This window comes from Leucopleurus acutus, assembly GCF_964270905.1.
Source record: "Leucopleurus acutus genome assembly, chromosome: 11".
Lineage (NCBI taxonomy): Eukaryota > Metazoa > Chordata > Mammalia > Artiodactyla > Delphinidae > Leucopleurus > Leucopleurus acutus.
In genome coordinates, this window is record NC_139152.1 from 39,542,666 (window position 1) to 39,558,426 (window position 15,761).

Sequence of the window (15,761 nt, forward strand, 5' to 3'; positions counted from 1 at the left end):
ACTGGCCTCCGCCTCGACTCCAGTCCTCAGCAGCAGGGCCTCCTCCCCCTGCCCTTCTCCTCCCCACTGTCCACAGTGACCCAGCCTGCAAGGGCAGAGGCCCACACACGTCGCATGAGTGTTCCTCCAAGTCACCGGACACGCTGAGCCAAGGGAGGGGAGGGGACAGAACGACACACCCCTCTCCCTCCCCTGTCGCTCTGCGTGTCGTCCCCACGTAGCCCGTCGGCGCTCGTGCCCCTTTAGGGCCACGATGCCTGCTGTGGACCAGCCCTCTGCCTGCCGTCGCCCGGGGCCCCGGGCGGCTCATCTCTCTGGCGGCCCAGCCGGCCTGACTCACCGTGCAGCCATCCTTCAGAACCGTATACGTGAATCTGCTGTTGCCCTCGGCCCGGATCTCCACGTCGTTGGAGCCCTGGATGAGCAGGGCCTTCTTGAGGTTGCCAGCGGCTTCGTCCAGGTAGGCAATGCTGTTCTTGCAGTGGTAGGTGATGTTCTGGGAGCCCTCGGTGGACAGCAGGCGCAGGAAGGTCATCTGGACGTTGGCGGTGTTGGCAGCCAGGTTGTCATCTCCATAGCTGAACTGGGAGGGGCAGAGAGCAGTGGCGTGAGGCCCGGGCGGGACAGGGCCCTCCGAGCGGGGTTCGCAGGAGCTGAAGGGGGCTGGGGAGGGGTCACTGGGAAGACACGTTTGCTTCCGGGGAGTGGAGCAGGCCTCCGAGGACTCTTCCTCCACCTCGAAGTGGGAAAACATCCCCCTCCTCCTCTTTCCTTCTTCCCCTGAACTCTCCCCCCGCCCCCATCCAGTGAGAATGTGAGCAAGGCGCTGAAGACTGCCGGGGGGGGGGGAAGCAGAGGGGGATTCTGAGGCGCCGTCCCTGGCCTAGAGCACGCGGGGACTCACGTGGAAGCCACCGTTGATGGTTTCTCCAAACCAGATGTGTTTCTTGTCCTTGCTCTTGCTGTTCCACCAGTTCTTCTTGGGAACGCTGGCCGGGCTGGGGTAGACGCAGGTCTCGCCAGTGTCCATGTTGCAGAAAACCTTCATGGCGTCCAGGGTGCAGCCCTGGTTCGGGTCGATCCAGTAATCTCCTGCAGCGGAGAGGCAACACCCCATCGGGGCTCAGACAGGCACAGACACACGCTCCCGAGAGGGCCAGGCCTGCCTGGGGTGACAGAAAGGCCTACGGGGACACCAGGGGCAGAGGAGCAGGGTGTGAGGGCCACGTGCGGCCAAAGGGAGGGGAGAGGGAGGGATCCGGGCGAGGAGACCCGGATGGGAAGGTCCAGGGCTAAACAGGGGGGCAGGCAAAGGGACAGGGGCAGGGCCTGCCCGGTGGATGGAACTCTACCCTGAAGTCACTTCCACCATGTGGCCATGGCCGGACGGGACCAGGGCTGCAGTTTCTCTGCTGTGAAATGGGGGAGCCACCACCAGTGCCAGAACCTTCCAGGCCCGGCTCTGCCCCTCCTTCTGAAGGGGGCCGTGCCCAGCGGGGGCGGGGATCCTGCCCTCCGGGCTCACCGCTCTTCCACTCGGGGTGGCAGAGTTTCAGGTCCCGGCAGGTGCGGGCGGGGTTCTTGCGGGAGCCCTCGGGGCTGCGGATGCTCTCGATCTGGTTGTTGAGGGACTTGAGTGTGGCATCCACCTCGGCGTCGTGCTGTCTCAGGTTGCCGGCTGCCTCATCGGCCCGCATGTACTGCAGGGGGTCGGGGCCCTTCTCTCTCTGGCCTAGGCCAGCAAAGGCGGACATGTCAATGCCAGGGCCAGGGGGACCTGGAGGGCCAGGGGGTCCAGGATTTCCAGGAGGACCCTGCAGCAGGAAACAGAGAAATCAGCCAGGAATTACAGGGAGACGCCCCTCCTGTGTCCATCCTCGCCTGCTAGAATGTACTAGGATGTCTTCTTCCCAGTCCCATGAGGTTGGGTGTGTGCGTGTGTGCGTGTGTGTGTGTGTGTGTGCGCGCGCGCGCAGCAGGCCAAGACCAAGAAAACCATAGAATGCTCCCTGTATTTCATTGGCCCCTCTCTTCTATGTCTCATGGACTCTGAACTTCCAGGGAGCTCCCAGGATAAAGGATGCTGTCACATTAGCTGCGGGCTGATGCCCCGAAAGAAGCCCTTCGCATCCGAGAGCTCAAGCCTCCCGGTGCCGGGAACACCCCAGATGGCAGGAAGGGCACTCACAGCAGGGCCAGTTTCGCCTGAACGGCCACGGGGTCCAGGAGGTCCAATGGGGCCGGGGATTCCATTAGCGCCATCTTTGCCAGAGGGACCGACGGGGCCAGGAGGACCCTGCAGGCCGGGAGGGAGAAAGACAGTGAGAAGAGAGCCATCGACAAAGGGAAGGTCCGGGGGGAGCCGGGGCTGGTGAGGCGGCCGTCCTGGCGGCACTTCTAGCTGCTCTCTTCCCAAGTCTTCCCATTTCTCAGTCATGGAACCCACGCTGCTCTCCGTGTGGCCAAGAACCGGCAGGACGGCTTCACGGCTCTCTCACTCCCTGCAATCCTCTTTGTAAAATCCTATTCCCAGGGAGTCTGTCTGACAGCCGAGAGCTGCGCTCGTGGTCGTCCTATGACCTCAGGTATTTCTCTGGCCACAGTGTCACCAAGCCAGTCCCACCTCTGCTGCTGAGTGAGGCGCCTGAGCCCGAGGCTTCCCCAGAAGCAGCCACATCTCCCTCCTCACCAGACACCTGACCAGCACCCTGGTCCCACCCCGGAGGAAGGGTTCACTCCGTCTCACTTACTCTGGGGCCAGAAGGGCCGGCGGGACCAGAAGTCCCTTGGTCTCCAGCGGGACCCTGTGCAGCAGGAAGAGGCAAAGGTCAGAGGTCAGCACGGACAGGGCCCCATCTTCCACGTCAGGAGGCCTTCTTGAATACGTATATATACTGGGAGTTGGGGGAGCGCATACACGTCCCGCCCCTGCGCCCCTTCCATGTGCTTCTCCCTCCAGCCCTGAGGAGGCCCTGCACATTTCTCAGGATGATCCCCAGTCGCCTTAGCAGCGTGGGAAACTCCAGGGGGCTCCGTGAAGGGGGACGCCTTGGGGAACCGAGCACAGCCTGCGGCACTCACAGGGGGGCCGGGCAGACCCTGCAGACCAGTGAAGCCACGGTGTCCTTTCAGTCCCCTCTCGCCAGCCTCTCCCGTTTCTCCTTTGTCACCTCGGGGGCCTTGAGGGCCCTGGGAACAAGACACAAAGACACAGGTTTGGTCAGCTCAGGCCAGCCTCTGCCAGCCTCACCCAGCCAAGGGGCCCCAGGTCCCTGCTGCCCCCGAACCTGCCTGTCGGGGACCCAGCACAGGACGCTCAGATACTCACTGGCATTCCCCGGGCTCCAGCTGGTCCTGAGGGTCCCATGGGGCCTTGTGCACCCTGTGGGGAGAGTGGGGGCAGCGTCAGAGCACAGTCAGGACAGGGGCGCGCCCAGGGCCTGGGGTGGGGGAGGGCGGTGGTGGAGCGCTCCCTGCCCACGCAGCCGCCCTCCTCCACCGTGGCTTCTACTGACTCGAAGATACTCACAGCTTCTCCTCGGTCTCCCTGCTTGCCGACTGGGCCGGCGGGGCCAGGAGAGCCAGGGGGCCCTGGGGCTCCGGGGGCACCCAAGGGACCGGTCTCACCACGATCACCCTGTCAGGAGAGAGGTCTCCGGCTCAGAGAGGAACGTTCCAGAAGAGGCAAGGAGAGACGTGATTCTGACCCCAGCCCTGCCAGGCCAATGGAATGTCCTCCCCGCCCCACCGTACTCACCTTGAGGGAGACCCCGATACCCACCTTGACTCCAGCTGCACCGTCTCTGCCAGGGGGGCCGTCAGCACCAGGGCTTCCCTGCGCAAAGGGAAACACGCCATCAGAGCTGCCCACCGTCCCCGCCTCTGCTTCCCGTCCTCCCTCAGGAGCCCAGGTTTGTGCCCTCCCTCCAGCCAAAGCTTCCTCAGCCAGCTTCCTCCTGCCTCCCCGCCGTGGGCCCAGCTCTTAGTCTCCGTGCCCTCTCTCTCCCATCACCACCCTCCCATCACATCTGGGCGCTTGGGCTCGGCCCATCTGTCACCCCCTTCTCCAGGGCTCCCCTCTCCCTAGAACGGGATACCCCACAGTGGATCCCACTGCACACCTCGCGTCCAGGTTCACCCGCAGGACCAGTCAGGCCAGGAGGACCCACGGGGCCAGGGGGACCTCGGTCTCCAGATGCTCCAGGAGCTCCCTGCTTGCCAGGCTCACCCTGGGGGACAGCGACAAGGAGGATGAGTGCGCGCTCCGAGGCCCCTCCGAGCCCTTCTGGGGAGAGCACTGACCGGGGGTCAGTTCAGACGGTACGGAGCGGTGGCAGCCTCGGGGTGGCCAGGCCACCGAGAGCAGCAGGTGAAGAGCGTCCACCTGAGCCAGGCGGGGCCCAGCTCGCCCGGAGGAAGGGGCGTCCCCACTCACCGATGGGCCGGGCAGGCCGGGGAATCCTCGCTCACCACGCTGCCCCGGCAGACCGACGATGCCCCTCTGACCGGCCAGACCCTGGGGACCTGGAGGACCGTCGGGACCCTGAGGGAGGAGAGGAGGGAGGTGAGAACTTGAGAAGTGACACGGAGCCGCCCCCCGCCCCTCCGTGAGGTGGCCAGCTGCCCACTGCAGGGGTCAGGACACTTCTCTCTGCAGCGCCCGCCCCTCCCCGGCAGCCCCACAGTCGTGCTCCCCCCACTCTGGGCTCTGTGAGCCCACGTGCCCTTCACACTTCTGCTCCAGGGACCTTGGCCCTGGGCTCCCCAGCCTGGGGTGGGACTTACAGAAGGACCGTCATCTCCAGGCTCTCCCTTCTCGCCAGGGGGTCCGGAAGGACCTTGGAGGCCAGGGTCACCAGCTCGGCCAGGGGGGCCGCTGTCTCCTCGAGCACCTTTGGGACCATCTTTTCCAGAAGGACCAGGGGGGCCGGGAGGTCCAGGGTTGCCCTAGAAGGAGCAAATGCGGGACGTGAGAACTCATCTCACCCTTCACCATCCTTCCAGGCTGCCAAAGCCACGGTGACCCTCTGGGGGCTTCCTCCACCGTAAGGGCAGCTTGACCCCCACCCCGGGCTACCTCTTCCATCTTCTCTCCCCCGTGAGCTCTGGCTTCAAGCCAGCCTGGCTTCTCCAGCCTCTGCACACTTTCCTTTTTCTGATCTACCTGGACTCCCTCCTGCCTCCTTCCCTGTGGCCTCAGTCCCACCACCGGTCCTCAAGGAACAGTTCCAGCCTCACCCCTGGCCGCTAAGCCTCTGCGCCCGCTCCCTCTGCGCTTGGCAGTGTTGGTGAGCTGGGGGACTTTCCCCAGGAGCAAGATGCAGACATCCTTACAAAGCACAGTGTGCTCAAGACGAAAGCAACTGTACCAGCCCTGTCCTGCCCACGGAGCCAGAAGCCCGTGGCCAGCAAGAGGGCCCCCCGCCCCGCTCCCAGCTGTCTACAAGGAGAGCAGGTCCCTGTGGCCAGTTAACTACTGTTCCCAGGAGTGGGGATGGGCACAAAGACGTGTGGGGGACTGGGCCAGACTCTTCGACCCCTGCCTGTGCCTCCCATGCCTGGAGTTAGGGAGGAAACAGCCGGGGGCAGCACTTACATTGGAACCTGGGGGTCCGACGCGGCCTGCAGCTCCGGGGAATCCGGTGGCCCCCTATGTGACGAGAGGAGGACCCTGAGGACCTCAGACCCTCAGGAGGCCCAAGAATCAAATTTGGGGGCGGGGGTCTCATAGGCTGGTTTGGAAAGGAGCAAGGGGCGCACGGCAGCCAGGGGAGAGCTAGAGAGGGAGAAAGGGCCCCCAGGTCTGGCCACTGCCTCGGGCAGCTGCAGCTTCTCAGCCTCCAGCCCCTGCAGGGGGAGGATGCAGTGGGGCAGTCAGCGCTGTAGGGGCGCCCTCTCTCCCACCCGGCTGTGGGATGGGCTCTGTGTGGGAGGGGCTCGGGCTGAGAGGGAAGGAGGTGGGGTGGGGTCTCTGGGGCCAGACCTCCTTCCTGAGGCCCGGGGGGTGGGTGGGAGAGAAGCCGCTGCCCCTGCAGTGCCCTCCACTCGGCCCAGTGACGGTGGGAATGGGGGCCTCACTCACCGGGGGGCCTTGAGCGCCTCGGGCTCCTTTAGGACCAGTCACACCAGTAGGACCCTGGGGAGGAAGGAGGGAGACGGTGAGGCCCGGTCGCCCCGGGGGAGGGCTGTGGGCTTCTGGGCGCGGGTCCCTTCTGAGCCCCGTGGACTCCTGGGAGCTCGGTTCTCAGAGATGCAGCTTTGTCAGCACTAAAATCCCAGCCTGGAGAGGCTGTCACAGGTGGGCCTGCCACCCCGACCCACAGGAGACTCGTGTTCTAGGAGATCTCGGGGAGGGCAGGCCCATCAGGTGTCCTCAGAGCCAGTCCAAGGTCTCCCAGGAGACTGGCCGCTCTGCCCCAGGCCTTCTGTTGCTCAGGGAGACCCAGCGGCTGGTACCCTGTGTCGGCCCCCAGCCACACACCCACACCCACACCCACACCCACACCCACACCCGCGGCTCTGAAGGCCAGCTTAGCTCCTTGAACCTTTACCCCTGAGCACAAATTCCTCCTCCCTGCAGTCCCCGTCTCCTGCGGCTGCAGCAGCAGGCTCCAGAGTCTGCTGGGTGGAGGGCCCTAAACACAGGCGGGCATCCCCAGGCCTCCTAGCCACCTCTGCCTGCCCAGGCCCCTCTCCCGGCACCCAGCACCGCCTACCGTGTGGGAGCGGTTTCGGGGGGGAGCTCAGCGTTACCTACCTGAGGCCCGGGAGCTCCAGAGGGGCCCTGAGGACCCGGGGCACCGGCGTCACCTTTCTGGCCAGCCTCTCCTTGCTCGCCTTTGGCACCGGGCTGGCCGTCAGCACCCTGTTCCGGGAAGGACGAGGCCAGTGAGTGCAGGCAAAACACTCGAGGTTCCTCCAAAGGGACCAGAGACTGTGAGTGTGTGCGTCCACCCTGGGCCTGGACACCGAGTCTCGGGTAGGACTGTCACATCGCTGTGGAGATGTGGACGCAGAGAAGCCACTTCCCTCTTCTTTAAATCCTGTCCTTCCCTCCCCCGCAGGCAGGAAGGTATCCTTTGGGAATGACTCGAGCTGGCCAGAGTGGAGGGCATGGGAGGGAGGGAGGGAGGGTGGACAGAGATACTCACAGGAGGACCAGCAAATCCAGCGGGCCCGGGGGGTCCAGTCTCTCCACGTTCACCCTGTGAGAGAAGAGGGCCGGGAGGGGTGAGGCTCAGCTGCCGGCCTGCTCTGTTCCCTCCTGTGAGCCCAGAGCCCGCTCTGGCCCAGCCTAGCCTACTGCACAGTAACCCTCAGAGAGAAGGGGGTCGGGAGGCTCTCCGTCCTAAATAAAGGGACCCAGGTCAGAAAGCCTCTCACGGTCAGAGGATCTGGGGACCCGAAGGCCCTCCACCCTGATCACATCATGGGGGGGGACGTGCCTTCCCCCTTCCTTTCTCATCTCTCCTCCCACCCCCAGGCCCAGAGGGCAGGGTGGGAGCCGTGCCCGGGGGGCCTGCAGGGCCAGGCTCAGGGGCAGATACTCACCGGGGCGCCGCGAGCACCAGCAGTTCCTGAAGGACCAGGAGGTCCAACTTCTCCCTAAAGTGGGTCAGCAGGTGGGGGGGGGGGGGGTGGACAAAAGCCAAGGATGAGGGTTGTAGTTTGAGAGGGGGCCCTTCCAGAGCAAAGTGCATCCAGAGAGCCCTGACGGGGGGACGGGGGCTCTGGTCTCCCCTCCGACCCGTGGCATGTTCTCCCCTTGTTGCTTTGGCCATACCTGCACCTACTCGGGGCCTTTGCTGAAGACACCCATGCCCCCATCCAACTGCTTCCCTCGGTGGTGCACACAGCCATGACTTTGCCTCTAAGAACGAGCCCCCACCCTCCACTCCTTGCAGCCGCTGCAAGGCAGGAGGCCGACAGGTATCGAGCGAGGGGAAGAGAGAGCAGTCTTTGGCAGGAGATGAGAAGGAGATTCGATGGGGGAGGTGAGGCAGAGCGAGGAAAGGGATCCACGACTCACCTTCTCACCGTTGGCACCAGCCGGGCCAGGGGGGCCAATGGGGCCAGTCAGACCCTGGGGGAGAGAAGGCGGAGTGAGGGGCAGGGAGAGGCAGCCAGGGACGCGGAGTCCAACAGGGAGCCTGGAGACGCCGCACCCAACGGACCTTGGTGTACCCTCGCGTGGCCCCCAGAGCTCCCTCTCACCCTGGGGCCCCCACTTTTGACAGGGAAGTCCTTGTAGTTGCCCAGCCCACAAAACTGAGCTAGGAGCAGAGACCACGCTCACACGCTGCCCCTCTGTCCCCTGAGTGCATGAGGTCCCCTGCATCTGTCCCCATCCCAACCCCAGGGAGCCCGCAACCAGCATCCACTTACCCGTCCACCGTCCTTCCCGGGGGCTCCCTCGGGGCCTTTCTCACCAACATCACCCTGTGGGATAGAGAAAAACGGGCCACCTTAGGGAGGTACTCCAAGATCCCCTTTGCCGGCTCAGTGCCCCCCCGAATGGGGCTCCAGGCAGAGCTCAGAGCCTGGCCAAGAGGGATTTGCTGCAGTCTCAGGGTGGGTGGCGGGGAGTAACAGAAGTGAGACAGAGGGAAGTGTCAGGGCAGGATGTCACTCAAGGTCAAACGGAGAGCCTGGGAGGGGTCTCCAAGTTCCTCAAGAGGGTAACGGGGACCCTCACCGCCTGGTGCCGTGGGGAGCGGGAGGGAGTGCGGGGAAGCCCAGCTGTGGCGGAAGCGCGCTCAGCCTGGTACTCACCCTGTCTCCCTTGGGCCCAGCGATGCCAGCTGCTCCTCTCTCACCGGGCATCCCCTGCAGACCTGGAGGGCCCTGAGCCCCAGGGGGGCCACCTGGGCCAGCTGCACCCTGCGGTGGGAGAGGAGTCTGTGGAAGGCAGCACTTCCCCTGGGCCCCCCAGGCCCCAAGCCCCCTTTCCTTCCCTTCCTCCTCTGACCAGACCCCTTTCTGTCTCATCCTCCATCCCTCCCTCCTTCCATCTTCATCCCCCCTGAGCCCCCTCCCCTTCCAGCCCAGAGGACCCCCGCCAGCAGGACCCGCCTCACTCACTTTGGGACCATCAGTGCCAGGAGTGCCAGGGAGGCCGCGGGGCCCCTGGAGGCCCTGGGACCCTGGAGAGCCACGTTCCCCTGGGAAACCTCGTTCACCCTGTGACAGAGACACCAAGGAGGAGTCAGGCAAAAGAGATGGGGCGGAGGCCCAGAGAGAGAGGAGACCCAGGACGGCTGTGCTGGGATGCACGGCAGAACCACACGGGAGGGAGCAGGCCCAAGGAGGCCGCGCGGAAACAGTGGACGGGACACTCACCCTGGGACCCACGAGGCCGGGAGCTCCAGCTTCACCGGGAACGCCCTGAAGAACGAAGAAGGATGTGTGAGAGAGCAGAGGCTTTTCTGTCCCAGATCCTCGGCGGAGCTGCCCTCCCGCTGGCGGCTGAGCTCAGACCTGGGCAGCAGGTCCTGGACATTCCCTGGCCTCCTGGGGCTCCTTGTGCCCACTCCTGCCCTTGCCTCCTGGGCATGAGAATAGATCTTCCCACCTAAACAGGCTACAGGTTCAAAGAGCCCCAAACTCACCTGGTCACCTGGTTTTCCACCTTCACCTGGGGGACCAGGCGGGCCAGGAAGTCCCTAGAAGCCAAAGTGACTTGGTTAGGAAAGGAGTGCGTTTGCTGCCACGCCCTGCAGGGAGGCCAGCACAGTGCGAGAGCAGGTGTAGGGGAGGGGGTTCAGGGAAGACTCATCCCTGGGTCCCCCTCAAGGGGGCACTGCTGCTGCCCCAGAGCCCTGCGTGTGGACGGGATCCAGCTGCCTACCTGGAACCCAGATGGCCCAGGAGCACCCTGCTCGCCTCGTTCACCGGCAGGTCCCTGCAGAGGAAGACAAAGGCGAGCTGAGCCAGTCCCCAGAGAATCTGGGAGCCTCATCTAGGCCTACAGGGGCCTGGGGCCAGCCCGCAGGAGGGCAGGCGACACCTTGCCTCACTGCCCAAGCAAGGTGTGCATGCCTCGCTGTCCTCCCACCAGTGACCCGCGCCCCTGACAACCCCAATGGGGTCCAGGCTGCCTCCTGGGACGCCCTGCCTCAGCTCAGGCTGGGTCAGGTGTCCCGGATCAGCCCAGATCCGCACCTGTCAGCTCCCTTACTCCCCACCTCTACCCACAGAGCTCCTGCCCACGGGCCACCTGGAGAGGCTGGGCAGGTACTTACAGCAGGTCCAGGGGGGCCTGCAGCTCCTGTCTCACCATCTTTGCCAGGGAGACCCTAGAGGGGAGAGAAAGGGGTGATGTAATGATACACTCTTCTTCAGTTCTACAGACCCCAGGACCCGGCAGGTGTACTATGTGGCCCAGAGTTTCTAGATGATCCCCTGCCTGAACTCCATTTCCACACCTTCCCTTCCTGTCCTTTCCCGGCCCCCTTCGTTCCCTCGGTCCTTCTCAGCGTGGGAGCCTCCTCCATCTCTCTGGGCTGCTGTCAGCGATCAGAAGTCTCCCCGTGCGGACTCCCAGAGCAGCATGGGCTCAGCCGCGGGAATCCACGCTGCCAACTAGGGGCCCCAGAAGCGTGCCATAGGGCTGCTCTCTCCTTGCAGGGGTCCAGCAAACGCTAAGCATGGGCAGTGGGGAGGGTACTTACTCTCAGACCGGGAGCACCAGGCAGTCCTTTCTCACCAGCTTTGCCAGGCTCACCCTGGAAGAAAGAGTGCAGGGCCATAAGGTGGAGGGCTCTGGTGGGAGCGGGGGTACGGCCAGCTTGGGAGATTGGGGCTTGAGGTCACTGCCTCACGGACAGCAAAGGCCAAAGCCAAGTGTCAGCACCTCTCTTATGCTCAGAGGTGTGAACTGATAGCGCTGCCCCGTGGATCAGCGTCATGGCTGAGATGTCCCCAGGGCTCTAAAGAGCCCTGGGTTTCCCCCAATCACGTTCACTGCTACGGGGCGTGGAGGTCCAAGCTGCCCAGGGTACCATGGACTCCGCTTATCACGGCCCTTGGGATAACTCTATTCAGGGCCAGCCCTTTCCCCAGGGGCAGGGAGGTAGTAGCACCATATGGAAGGGCAGGTGATTACTTACATTGGCACCTTTGGGGCCAGGGAAACCCATGACACCAGGCTGCCCACGAGTCCCCTGAGGACCTGGAGGTCCAGGGCGACCATCTTCACCAGCGGCTCCCTGAAAGAGAGGACACCATTCTCAGAACACGGACGCTCGACCACATTTGTCCATCCAGTATCTACTAAGTGCTACTACGTAGCAGGCTCAGGGCTGGGCACTGGCCAGACAGACAGCACGTGGGATTGACCGAGTTCGCAAACAGCAGCCCACACAGGCCCAGCGGCAACAAGGCGCTCCTTCGCTTGTAAGTTTTGTCCCCGAAAGTGCACATCATGCTTTGTCTTCCTCCAACAGAAGGCCCACATGCACGAGGGGGTGGCATTTTCAGAACTCACAGCCACCGCACAGGCCACACCTGGCCCTAGTACCTACCATCTGTCCCCCACCCCAATTCTCAAAATTCACGGGCTGCCCCTACCCAACTCCTGTCTCTTTTCCCATCTGCCTCCCCAAGGATTTCCCCAACCCTTCCCAACGACCCCAGATGATGGACTTACAGAAGGACCAACTTTGCCTTGAGGACCAGCATCACCAGGGCGACCAGTGAGACCCTTTGTGTAGGAGAGAGAAGAGGATGGGTGTCAGGGCAGCCTCAGGACCGCCCAAACCTGGCAGCACAGGGGCGGAGGGACCAGGTGGGGCAGGGCATGAGGGGTCTGCTCAAAGTCAGAAGCCGAGGACAAAAGCAGCTCTGCTACTTACCCGGGCTCCAGGGAGGCCAGGCTCTCCAGGACGGCCAGGGTCACCATTGGCTCCCTTGGGACCAGCAAGACCACTGGGCCCTCGCTCTCCAGGGGCTCCCTACACAAGAGGAGGCAGGGGGTCAGCAGAAAGCCATGTGACCAGTGATGTGGGGACCCCAGCCCCTGTGCCCCGACTCACCTTGGGACCTGCCAGACCATCCTGACCTGGGAACCCACGGTTGCCAGGAGCACCCTAGGGAGAAGTGGAGAGGAGAGACTGAGTCAGGGTGGCCCCTGACCCAGCCGCGGCTGCAGAGCCTCGCCAGACCCCAGGGGGTCCATCCTACGAACCCGCCAACCATAACTTCTGTGGCGCAGTAGCTACGGCCTGCAAGATTCTGAGCGATTAACTTCTTGGGCCTGTCCCACCTTTCTGGGAAGGAGCTGCAACTATTTCATGCCATCCCGGGGAGGGGGGCGGAGAGACACAAAGAAGGAGAAGGTTTCCTATCCCCATGGTGGTGGGTGGAGAAAAGAGAAGTAGGACGTCTAGGAGGCCACAGACTCGGCAAAGACCCAGAGCCACAGGGACCGGACTTGCATCTCCAGGTCACACCCCAATGAGCGTGGGGACTCCTGGCCCACTTACTCTTTCTCCAGGGGGACCAGCGGGCCCAGCACCACCAGGCTCTCCACGGGCCCCTCTTTTGCCTTCTTCACCAGCAGGACCGGGGGCTCCTTGGGGACCAGTAGGGCCCTGAGAACCAGCACAAAAGAGAAACAGGGTGAGTCTTCGCCAGGCCCTGGGGCGAGCACCAGCCTGGTGTGTGGAGGAAGTGGCTGTGACCATTGTTTCAGGGCTGGGGGACCTGGGGAAGTGAGGCCACGAAGGATCAGCGTGGCGGGGCGGGGGGCGGAGAGCAGAAGTGTCCCAGGGGGAAGATAGAGAGTATAAAGTTCAAACTGGTCAAGCTGGTCAGGCCAACGATGGGAGCTGAAGCTGCAATAGCTTCTCAACCTTGTCACATCTCGTCTCCGACACGGCCTGAGACGACCCGGATTAGGGGACAGAGCTCCTGCAGAGGTGGGCAGTGGGCCAGGCGTGGTGGCCAGATACTCACCGGTTCTCCCTTGGGGCCCTGTTCGCCTTTGAAGCCAGCAATACCAGGCTCACCCTTAACAAAGGAGAAAGGCAGGTTCTCACACTCGGTTCTCTCCACGGCCCTGTCCCTACCTCCCGAAACCCTTAAAGGCGCCCCACCAAAGGACATGGTGTGAGCGCAGGAAGGAGGGATGGCGGTTTTGACGCTGGGGCGCTTGGCCTCATCCTGGATCTTACCGTTTGACCTTTCGGGCCCAGAGGACCAGTTGCACCTTGAGGGCCGGGTGGACCACGGGGCCCAGGGAAGCCGGGAGCACCAGCAATGCCAGGGGCACCCTATCAGCATGAGCAGAGAGAGAGGCATCAGGAGAGGGGGCAAGGAGGGACTGACCCCACCGGGAGGAGCCAAGTCCAAGGGCAGCACTCACAGCAGATCCTTTAGCTCCAGGAATTCCATCAGATCCAGGGTTACCCTGAAAAAAGGAGACTGTCATTATAAAATAAGCAGCGAAGAGTAAACCCCAGCCATCTCCCAGCCCTCCAGACCCCAGGGCCAGGGGCTGCAGCAGCAGCTGTCCATTCCAGGCATGGCCCTGCTGGACATTTCAGGGGGAGGATGGGCGATGGAGGGAGACATGTCTCTCGAGATGGGCGGGGGGTGGCAGGCATTCAGCCAGAATGAAGGTTTCATGATTGAGACGCCACTTCCCTCACAGCTAAGCACAGAGTCAAGTGTGCCAAGGCCTCAGACCCCAGACCCTTCAGGCGAAAGAGAAACTACACTTACGGAGGCACCAGCCGGCCCGGGGGACCCAGGAGTACCAGCTTCACCGCGAGGACCCTGGGCGCCTTCAGGACCTCGAGCACCGGTGGGGCCAGCTTCACCCTGGGAAGAGATAGGGAGGGGTGGAGTGAGGGCAAGTCAGGGGGACAGAGACCTCGTGGGCCAGCAACAGCTCAGGGCAAGCTGTACACACGCACCAAAAAGCTGAGCCCTGCTCCGGAGCACCTGGGTTCCCACGCGGGCCGCCTGGCTGAGCTCGCTGCCCTGATGACTTCCTACCCCACCCACTCTACTCTCCGTCTGCCCCCTATACGGTGACCACCAATAGCAAGCTCACAGTGTCGTGCCACAGCCTGGGCGTCATGCTCGTCCCGTCAGCACCGTTCAGAAAAGCCCAAGCTGGGGGACCCTGCCAGCCCAGTGTCGTGGGGATGATGGACAGGTGGCTGCGGCGGGCAGGCACCTCCACCTCCCCTTCCCTTCCTATTTTCTCTTTTACGAGGCTCTCAAGCAGCTCAGCTCGGGGCATCACTGGGCTTGTATCTGGCTGATGTGTGACCCAGGCTCTGGGCCAAGCCCGTTTGAAGGGAGCCAGAAGCGAGCGGGGTCCAGCACCCCAACACTACTCTTCCCAAAACGGCCTCTGCTTTTACTTTCATTTTTTCCTGAAAGTTACAACTGGCTGCGATCTAGGCTCTCTGGACAGCGGAGCCCCTGGGGAGGACGGATGACCTGGAGGGAGGGCAGAGCCTCCTCAGGTTTCTTCTCAGAACATTCTTGCTTTACTGCTGTAATTATTATTTTCTGAAGGTCAGGCCCCCTCACCTTCCGCTGTCCCTCTTCACAATGGGTCTCCTTCACCCGGCTCCTGGGGCCTCAGACACTGTCTGGTTGCCATGGAAACCCCAGGAGGGAAAAAGCAACCCGATGCCAGTGACCGCATGGAGGTTCCTTATTCATCTCCCGGCGGGCACCAGGAGAGAACTCCCAGGGACACACGCGCATTGGAATCCCTCCTGGGCCACAGGGGCCTTTCCCTGAACTGGCTGGCCTCCCACTGGCCTCTGTTAATCCTTGGAAGAACTCTATGAACACGGCTTGGGAGAGCCGAGGCCCCCAAATGAGGCAGCGGCGAGAGGGAAGCGTGGAACCGTCTCTGAGCCCATTTCCCTCCGACTCTCTTCCGGGTCTAAGTCGGCTGAGCTTTGCCTTCTTCCCTTTGGTTCCTGGTCTTCTGCTCCCTCCCAGCTCTCAGGTGTCTCCCCACCTTTTGCGGCCTGGCCCCACTCTGCAGCTGTAACTGTATCTCCAGCATTTTATCATCCCATCTTACTCTCCCTTCCAGCTGGTGACTCTGCCAAGTGCCTGGCTTTTTCCTCGTTTTCCGTGGAGAGTGGAGGTGGGGAGGGGGTGGGGGACACGCCTCCGCAGGGAAGGGGGCGGGGAAGGGGGTCATCCAGGGGGCAGTCAGCAAGGGCTACGGGGAGAGCGGGCTTCCTGACACAACGGGCAGGACACGCACCTTGGCACCAGGAGCACCGGGGAAGCCAGGACCGCCAGCAGGACCCACGGGACCCTGGAGGAAGCAAGTGGATGGAGAGGTGAATGCTGATTCCGGGCAGACTCTCTCCAGCCTCCAGAGTGAGACCCCCCCCCGCCACGCCTCACGTGCCGTCCCACCTCTGTACCAATATTGCCCTACGTCCCTGTGGCCGATAGTCCCTGGGTGAAAACTGTCCCCACTGCCAGTGTCCCCAAGCCTGGCTTCACAAGGCAAAGCAGGTTTCTGACTGAATACATGGTGAGAAGCAGGCGATTTTCACCTCCCTCTCTATCCCTCCTCAAGGAAACTACCGAAAGGGTGGCTGAGAAAAATGACCCGCTGCTTCAAAACTTGTTCAACGTGCTCTTGCAGTAATGAAAACTTATTTCTCCTCCTTTCCAGCAGAAGCCAGAGCATGGCTTGCGTACCGAGTAAACACTGCAACTTCACTGGGCTGCTGACTGGGACGCAGGCAGACCTGCCTGGGCTGAAGCGAACT

General features: G+C 63.0%; 1 protein-coding gene across 2 annotated transcripts in view; it reads right to left on the reverse strand.

Moving 5' to 3' along the window:
* The window catches only part of COL2A1 (collagen type II alpha 1 chain), a gene marked incomplete at both ends in the record, with an annotated part of 30,130 nt that overhangs the window by 250 nt on the left and 14,119 nt on the right, over nt 1–15,761 (reverse strand). For both annotated transcript variants that reach the window (XM_082849747.1, XM_082849748.1), the window contains 36 exons: nt 341–583; nt 905–1,092; nt 1,526–1,814; nt 2,189–2,296; nt 2,751–2,804; nt 3,082–3,189; nt 3,329–3,382; nt 3,530–3,637; nt 3,782–3,835; nt 4,122–4,229; nt 4,436–4,543; nt 4,786–4,947; nt 5,597–5,650; nt 6,083–6,136; nt 6,758–6,865; nt 7,152–7,205; nt 7,552–7,605; nt 8,030–8,083; nt 8,386–8,439; nt 8,773–8,880; nt 9,082–9,180; nt 9,340–9,384; nt 9,609–9,662; nt 9,848–9,901; nt 10,242–10,295; nt 10,671–10,724; nt 11,109–11,207; nt 11,648–11,701; nt 11,853–11,951; nt 12,033–12,086; nt 12,483–12,590; nt 12,955–13,008; nt 13,173–13,271; nt 13,364–13,408; nt 13,723–13,821; nt 15,242–15,295. In XM_082849747.1, coding sequence (XP_082705873.1) covers nt 341–583; nt 905–1,092; nt 1,526–1,814; nt 2,189–2,296; nt 2,751–2,804; nt 3,082–3,189; nt 3,329–3,382; nt 3,530–3,637; nt 3,782–3,835; nt 4,122–4,229; nt 4,436–4,543; nt 4,786–4,947; nt 5,597–5,650; nt 6,083–6,136; nt 6,758–6,865; nt 7,152–7,205; nt 7,552–7,605; nt 8,030–8,083; nt 8,386–8,439; nt 8,773–8,880; nt 9,082–9,180; nt 9,340–9,384; nt 9,609–9,662; nt 9,848–9,901; nt 10,242–10,295; nt 10,671–10,724; nt 11,109–11,207; nt 11,648–11,701; nt 11,853–11,951; nt 12,033–12,086; nt 12,483–12,590; nt 12,955–13,008; nt 13,173–13,271; nt 13,364–13,408; nt 13,723–13,821; nt 15,242–15,295 — 3,249 coding nt within the window. The remainder of the gene's footprint in view (nt 1–340; nt 584–904; nt 1,093–1,525; nt 1,815–2,188; nt 2,297–2,750; nt 2,805–3,081; nt 3,190–3,328; nt 3,383–3,529; nt 3,638–3,781; nt 3,836–4,121; nt 4,230–4,435; nt 4,544–4,785; nt 4,948–5,596; nt 5,651–6,082; nt 6,137–6,757; nt 6,866–7,151; nt 7,206–7,551; nt 7,606–8,029; nt 8,084–8,385; nt 8,440–8,772; nt 8,881–9,081; nt 9,181–9,339; nt 9,385–9,608; nt 9,663–9,847; nt 9,902–10,241; nt 10,296–10,670; nt 10,725–11,108; nt 11,208–11,647; nt 11,702–11,852; nt 11,952–12,032; nt 12,087–12,482; nt 12,591–12,954; nt 13,009–13,172; nt 13,272–13,363; nt 13,409–13,722; nt 13,822–15,241; nt 15,296–15,761) is intronic.